The sequence below is a fragment of the Babylonia areolata genome, chromosome 14 (assembly GCF_041734735.1).
Source record: "Babylonia areolata isolate BAREFJ2019XMU chromosome 14, ASM4173473v1, whole genome shotgun sequence".
Classification (NCBI taxonomy): domain Eukaryota; kingdom Metazoa; phylum Mollusca; class Gastropoda; order Neogastropoda; family Buccinidae; genus Babylonia; species Babylonia areolata.
The window spans coordinates 33,855,868-33,863,367 of NC_134889.1; the positions used below are offsets into that span (position 1 = coordinate 33,855,868).

Consider the following 7,500-nt stretch of genomic DNA (forward strand, 5'->3'; position numbering starts at 1 on the left):
TCAATCTGAGGGTCTCGGGTTCGAATCTCGGTAACGGCGCCTGATGAGTAAAGGGTGGGGATTTTTCCGATCTCCCAGGTCAGCATATGTGCAGACCTGCTTGTGCCTGAACCCCATTAGTGTGTATACGGAAGCAGAATATCAAATACGGACGTTAAACACCATGTAATCCATGTCAGCGTTCAGTGGGTTACGGAAACAAGAACATCCCCAGCATGCTCACCTCCGAAAACGGAGTATGGCTGCCTACATGACGGGGTAAAAACGGGCATATACGTAAAAGCCCACTCGTGTACATACGAGTGAACGTGGGAGTTGCAGCCCACGAACGAAGAATAAGAAGAAGAAGGATGAGGAGTAGAAGAAGGAGGAGGAGGAGGAGAAGAAGGAGGAGAAGGAGGAGGAGAAGAAGAAGGAGGAGGAGGAGGAACAGAAGAAGAAGAAGAGGAGAAGGAGGAGGAGAAGAAAGAGGAGAGGAGAAGAAGGAGAAGGAGGAGGAGAAGAACGAAGAAGACAAACGAAGACAAGGAGCGAGCAAGGAACACAGCACGTGACGACAGGTGATGGAGGACTCACCGTTGTCTTGATGCTGCGGCACTCCACCCGAAACTCTCCCAGCGGGGTGAGGGTGTCGTTCAGGATGCCCGCCACCTCCAGCCGGTACACCCCGACCTGCGGCAGCCTGGTCACCAGCGACTTCTCCCCTAAGCGGCTGTCCGTCACCACGTAGCGGTCAATCTGAAGCTCCTCCTGGACAAGGCGCGATGCGGTGCAACGCAGAACAAGGCAATGCAATGCAGCACAACACAATGGAGTGCAATGGAGTAGCAAACTAGAGTACAACACGATACGACGCGATACGATACGATACGACGCGATACGATACGATACGACGCGATACGATGCGATACGATACGATGCGATACGATACGATACGATACGACGCGATACGATACGATACGATACGATACGACGCGATACGATACGATACGATACGATACGATGCGATGCGATAATATGCGATGCGATACGATATCATTACATACCATACGACGCGATACGATGCGATACGATACGATGCGATACGATAATATGCGATGCGATACGATATCATTACATACCATACGATGCGATACGATACGATACGATGCAATACAAAACAGCACAAGACAATACAATACAACGTGATCCGATGCAAAACAACGCAACGCAATGCATCTCATTGGACCACAACACACAAAACGCAACACAACACAGGACAAGACAAGACCATGTGATGCTATACGATGCAATACATATACAAGACAGTACAATGCAACTCGACGCAATGCGCTACACTACAATACACTGCACTACACTACACTAAACTGCACTGCAATACAATACAATACAACGCATCTCATCGCATCACAACATAACACAACCAAACAAGACACGACAACACAAGACATATATCATTTCTTCACCCGTCTGGAAATCAGCTGTGCATCCACAGAGCTCGTCACTCACCCCACACAGCATCTCAGCCCCACAGGCGAACCCAACACACACACAGCATCTCAGCCCCACAGGCGAACCCAACACACACACAGCATCTCAGCCCCACAGGCGTACCCAACACACACACAGCATCTCAGCCCCACAGGCGAACCCAACATACACACAGCATTTCAGCCCCACAGGCGAACCCAACATACACACAGCATCTCAGCCCCACAGGCGTACCCAACACACACACACACAGCATCTCAGCCCCACAGGCGAACCCAACACACACACAGCATTTCAGCCCCACAGGCGAACCCAACACACACACAGCATCTCAGCCCCACAGGCGTACCCAACACACACACACACAGCATCTCAGCCCCACAGGCGAACCCAACACACACACAGCATTTCAGCCCCACAGGCGAACCCAACATACACACAGCATCTCAGCCCCACAGGCGAACCCAACACACACACAGCATCTCAGCCCCACAGGCGAACCCAACAACACACACAGCATCTCAGCCCCACAGAGGAGCCCAACACACACACAGCATCTCAGCCCCACAGGCGAACCCAACACACACACAGCATCTCAGCCCCACAGGCGAACCCAACACACACACAGCATCTCAGCCCCACAGGCGAACCCAACACACCCACAGCATCTCAGCCCCACAGGCGAACCCAACACACACACAGCATCTCAGCCCCACAGGCGTACCCAACACACACACAGCATCTCAGCCCCACAGGCGAACCCAACACACACACAGCATCTCAGCCCCACAGGCGAACCCAACACACACACAGCATCTCAGCCCCACAGGCGAACCCAACACACACACAGCATCTCAGCCCCACAGGGGAACCCAACACACACACAGCATCTCAGCCCCACAGGCGAACCCAACACACACACAGCATCTCAGCCCCACAGGCGAACCCAACACACACACAGCATCCCAAAGGTTCGACCAAAGGGTAGTCAAAAATATAAAAAAGGAATACACAAAAAGCTGAATACACACACAAGCAGGTAACACAACACAGCAGCTTGATTTCACACACACACACACACACACACACACACACACACACACACACACACACCCCATATATTACATCGGGTGTCCCCCAAAAAAGTGAACCGCTTTTTGACAAGTATTTTCTCAGTGATAGAGAAACCGAATTCATTGAAAATTTTCACACGGTAACCTTAGGGTATTATCAACAAGTCTGCAAAATATCTAAAAGTTCGGACGCAAATGTCGAGTATTGTCAAATTCAAAACAGCATGTCAAAAAATCCAATATCAGAGGAAAACACTTATTTCAGTTTATGCTCAATGTGACCTCCATCTTCCTCCACAACTAAACGAAGCCGATTCTTCCAAGCAGAAATGCTTTTACGTATTTCTTCCACCGATATCTCCTCCCATGACATAATTATCCTGCCCTTTAACGCCTGCTCGGTCAGTTTGTCTCTCACTCCCCGGTAAACTTTCTCCTTCAGAGAGTCCCATATAACATATGATATCAACATATAATGAGATAGATAGATAGATAGATAGACAGATAACTGATGCCATACGAAGACAGTGAACAGTTCCATTCAGACAAACTCAGCTGCTTACGGACAGTGGTTTCGGGGACTCCGCAGCATTGAAGTAGAGATTGTATGTGAGAGAAGCGTAGTGGACATCTTCTGTCGGATGCATGAAGGCGATCTTGCAGGTTCCTTCCTTGGCCACTAGCACTCCTGTGTTGGCGGTGACCAGCTCCCAATCGGAACGAAAATATTCCTAGAAAAGAAAAAAAAAGTTCGACACCAGAATATTACCACTACAATGATATTTGTATTTGTATTTCTTTTTATCACAACATATTTCTCTGTATGAAATCCGGGCTGCTCTCCCCAGAGAGAGCGCGTCGCTACGCTACAGCGCCACCCTTTTTCTTTCTTTTTTTTCCCTGCGTGCAGTTTTATTTGTTTTTCCTATCGAAGTGGATTTTTTCTACAGAATTCTGCCAGGAACAACCCTTTTGTTGTCGTGGGTTCTTTTACGTACGCTAAGTGCATGCTGCACACGGGACCTCGGTTTATCGTCTCATCTGAATGACTAGCGTCCAGACCACCGCTCAAGGTCTAGTGGAGGAGGAGAAAATATCAGCGGCTGAGCCGTGATTCGAACCAGCGCGCTGAGATTCTCTCGCTTCCTCGGCGGCCGCGTTACCTCTAGTCCATCACTCCACACACACATACACACACACACACACACACACACACACACACACACACACACACACATATATACATATATATATACACCAGCAGAGCAAATTGTATATTATTCATCGCATTCTCCTGTCCATGTGAAAGTAAGCTTTGGTGAATTATCAAACAAGCAGCTTCTCACCCTACACATTTCCAGTGTTGATGTTAAAAAGTGGTGAGTATGGGACGTTGCTTTTGATTTCAAGTACCGAAACAACACAGAAAGAGGGCCAACCCCCGCCCCCCCCCCCCCCCCTTCCCCCCAAAATGGCACGAAATTGGGGGAGTTTAACTGGGCGTGGGGGGGGGGGGGGGGGGGGGAGGGATACAACAGCAAAAGACACAAGTGCACTGACCAAAAAAAAAAAAAAAGGATCAGGTATTCAACATATTGCACACAAACGTGTTCGTGTAAAAACGTGGGGTGTGTGGAGGGAGTGTGGGGGTGGGGGGTAGGAGTATGGGGGCGGGGGGACCCTGCCGTCCATTTCACAATGACGCTAGAATGAATGCCGATCCATCACCTCTGCTGGTCACCATGCCTCGACCCTCCATGAACAAAGACATGATCATCTCAATGGGGGTTGTGCTGATACCGGATGGCTGGCACTGACCAGGCATCCTGCAAGCCTCAGACTTAACTCACTCAGTACGGCCAGTCCTCTCTTCTCCTCTACACAGACCCCTTGGATGTCCAGCTGAATGACCCAACCTTTAGCTTCCGTCGTCAGAATTGTGGTATTCTTTGTAAACATTCACCTCTTCAGTATAAGAGCCTTCCGCTTGCAATATTTTGATGATGGTAACTGGGGTGAAACGCTGTTGACGTCGTCTCTTTGGCCGTTCGTACGGAGAGAGTAAATGAAAGAACGTCAGGTAAACGTTGAAGAATAATAATGATGATGATGATAGTAATAATAAAATAAATAATAAAAATAATAATAATAATATTGATGATGATGCTAATAATAATAATGACGACAACAATAACAACACCAACGATAATGAGGAGAAGGAGGATGACGACGACAACAACAACAATAAGGATAATAATAATGATAATAATAATAATAATAATAATAATGATAATGATCATGATCATGATGATCATGATGATGATCATGAGGAGGAGGACGACAACAACAACAACAAGAAATGCCTGACAGGCGACGAAAACGACAGCCCTGAAGGATGACAACAACACCGTAACTGATCGCGAACAGCAGGTGGACAGAGGTATGGGTCTCCACCTAGAGCTGTGTTCCACTGAGAGCTCAGTGCACAGGAAGTCCCCGGCAAGACACAGTCTGCCCGCTGTGCAGGGTCTACTGGAAGGGGGACAATCTGTATCGGAACTCGGGAAGGCACGTGATACACTGATGAGTGGCACAGCACCGGGAATGGTTCTGTCCCTTGAGAAGTCAGCAAAGCAGAAAAAAATAATGGTTATGTCCCTTCCATTCCAGCTGTAATGACTTCTGAAGGGACGTAAATCTGTTCAAACTTGCCAAGGACGCACGCGCGCGCGCGCGTGCGCTCGCACACACACACACACACACACACACACACACACACACACACACAATGCTGTTCCAATTTATTATGTTAATTGGTTAATTAATTGTGTATTTATTCATTCATCTATTTACCATTGTATTTGTGTCTTATAAACCTGAAGGTTTCATGACAATAGAATCTATTCTATTCTCTTCCATTCTGTTCCATTCTATTCTATTCTATTCACACACACACACACACACACACACACACACACACACACACACACACACACACACACACACACACACATATTGAAGGGGGTACAACAAGGGAACACACTCAGTCCCACTTTATTTAATATCTTTATCAATGATCTCCCGAAATGTCTGGGCGTTACTGACTCACCATCCATAGACCTTGACAAAAGTGATAGTGTTTCGTGTTTACTATATGCTGATGACCTAGTAATTTTGTCCACGATAAAGATAGGATTACAAAGGAAACTAGATAAACTCAATCTGTATTGTGAAAACTGGGATTTAAAAATTAACATAGATAAAACTAAAGTACTAGTTTTCACACACACAATAGGCAATGATATAATCCAGACAACTGATCAATACAAGTACTTGGGTATATTATTTCACAAAACTGGAACGTTCTCATTTGTCCAATGTAGGATTAGGTCATGTTTGGAATAATCAGTCGACATTTAGTAACAGCAGACTTAAATTTACATTACGCCAACAACTAAGAAATAAATATGTACAATTCTGGAAACAGAGAAAAACTGAATTCAGCAGATTAGACTTCTACAACAAAATTAAAAGAAACGGTTATCAAATTGAGAATTATCTAACTGATAAAATCGATCCTGCTCACAAGCAAGCTCTTTGTCAACTAAGAATAAGTGCACATTATTTAAACATCGAACGAGGAAGATATGCAAACATTCCCAGAGAAGAGAGGTTATGTGCTATATTTGAAGTTGTTGAAGATGAATTACATTTCTTAGATACGTGTATCTTATTTCATAATTTGCGAAACCATCTAATCACAACTATACAGCAGTATGATCATCAATCAAATGTGATCTCTAGAAAAATACAAAACAATATCCTAAAACCAAGTGATTTATTCACATGCGATGACTGTCAAAAAACACTCGCCAACTATGTATTTCAGTGTATGCGTATTAGATGACCGTTTATTTCTTTGTTCCCTTTGTTCTTTGTTGTGTCTATTAATCCTTCGGGATTTTATGACAATAAATGAAGTCAAGTCAAGTCACACACACACACACACACACACACACACACACACACACACACACACACACACACACACACACACACACACACACGTGAACCACGGATATTTCTCTCCTGCTGGCATGACGAACCTCGGCAAATCGTGGGGTGTCCACGAACTCCTGGTCGGTCCACGGGTCGCTGAGGAGTTGCCAGTCGGGGACCTTGGCGTGGCAGAAAACGTTGAAGTCTTCCGGTTTGGTCAGGAACCAGAACTCGTCCAGCTCTTGCCACACTGTCTTTTTGGACTCTTCACTGTGAGACAAAGGGTGGCGTGGTGGTGGTGGTGGTGGGGGAGGGGAGGGGGGGCGTGTGTGTGGGGGGGGGGGGGGATGAGAAAATCATCACAACTGGCTGCAGAAAAATGGTACTTATTGATAGGTTTCTGGATTGATTAACTGAAACATGTTTGTCCAGTTATTTATGTGTAATGTGTTGATTCATTATCAGTAGATCGGTCAGTCAGCCTGTCTGATTATTCATCTATCTATCTATCTATCTATCTATCTATCTATCTATCTATCTTTCCCCCCTTGCCCCCTCCCCCTTTGCCCCTTTCCCTTCCCTTTTCGCTTTCCTTGAGCAAGATGGCAGAGTGGTAAAGACGTCACATCTGCCAACACAGAGAGTCCGTGAGGGTCTGTGTAAGGTTCGAATCCCGCTCTTCCCCCACTGTCCCCCCTGTCCCTGTCCGTGTCCCCCAGCTCTCACCGCTCCCTGCACGCCACCCCGTCCTTCTCCACCATCAGCCACGTGCCGTCCGCCACGCCGTCCGTGCTGGTCAGCGCCCAGGTCACGTTGACCAGCTGCCACGAGCCCTGCACGTGCACGGCGTTCCAGCGGTTGGTCACCTTCAGCTCGCCCTTCTGCCCCACCTCGAAGCCGCCTCCTTTGCTGGACCCGCGGATGATGGCGCAAGGCA

At 47.0% G+C, this 7,500-nt stretch overlaps 1 protein-coding gene across 2 annotated transcripts in view; it reads right to left on the reverse strand.

Annotated features, from left to right (window-relative positions):
* LOC143290002 (uncharacterized) overlaps positions 1 to 7,500 on the reverse strand; it is a 31,788-nt gene that overhangs the window by 19,467 nt on the left and 4,821 nt on the right. For both annotated transcript variants that reach the window (XR_013056309.1, XM_076599305.1), the window contains exons 4-7: positions 7,290 to 7,500; positions 6,671 to 6,833; positions 3,128 to 3,295; positions 577 to 750 (exon numbers count right to left, since the gene is read on the reverse strand). The exon at positions 7,290 to 7,500 is cut by the window's right edge and continues 11 nt beyond it. Coding sequence is in view for 1 of the 2 variants with exons in the window: in XM_076599305.1 (XP_076455420.1) it covers positions 577 to 750; positions 3,128 to 3,295; positions 6,671 to 6,833; positions 7,290 to 7,500 (716 nt within the window). In the remaining variant the exon portion in view is untranslated. The remainder of the gene's footprint in view (positions 1 to 576; positions 751 to 3,127; positions 3,296 to 6,670; positions 6,834 to 7,289) is intronic.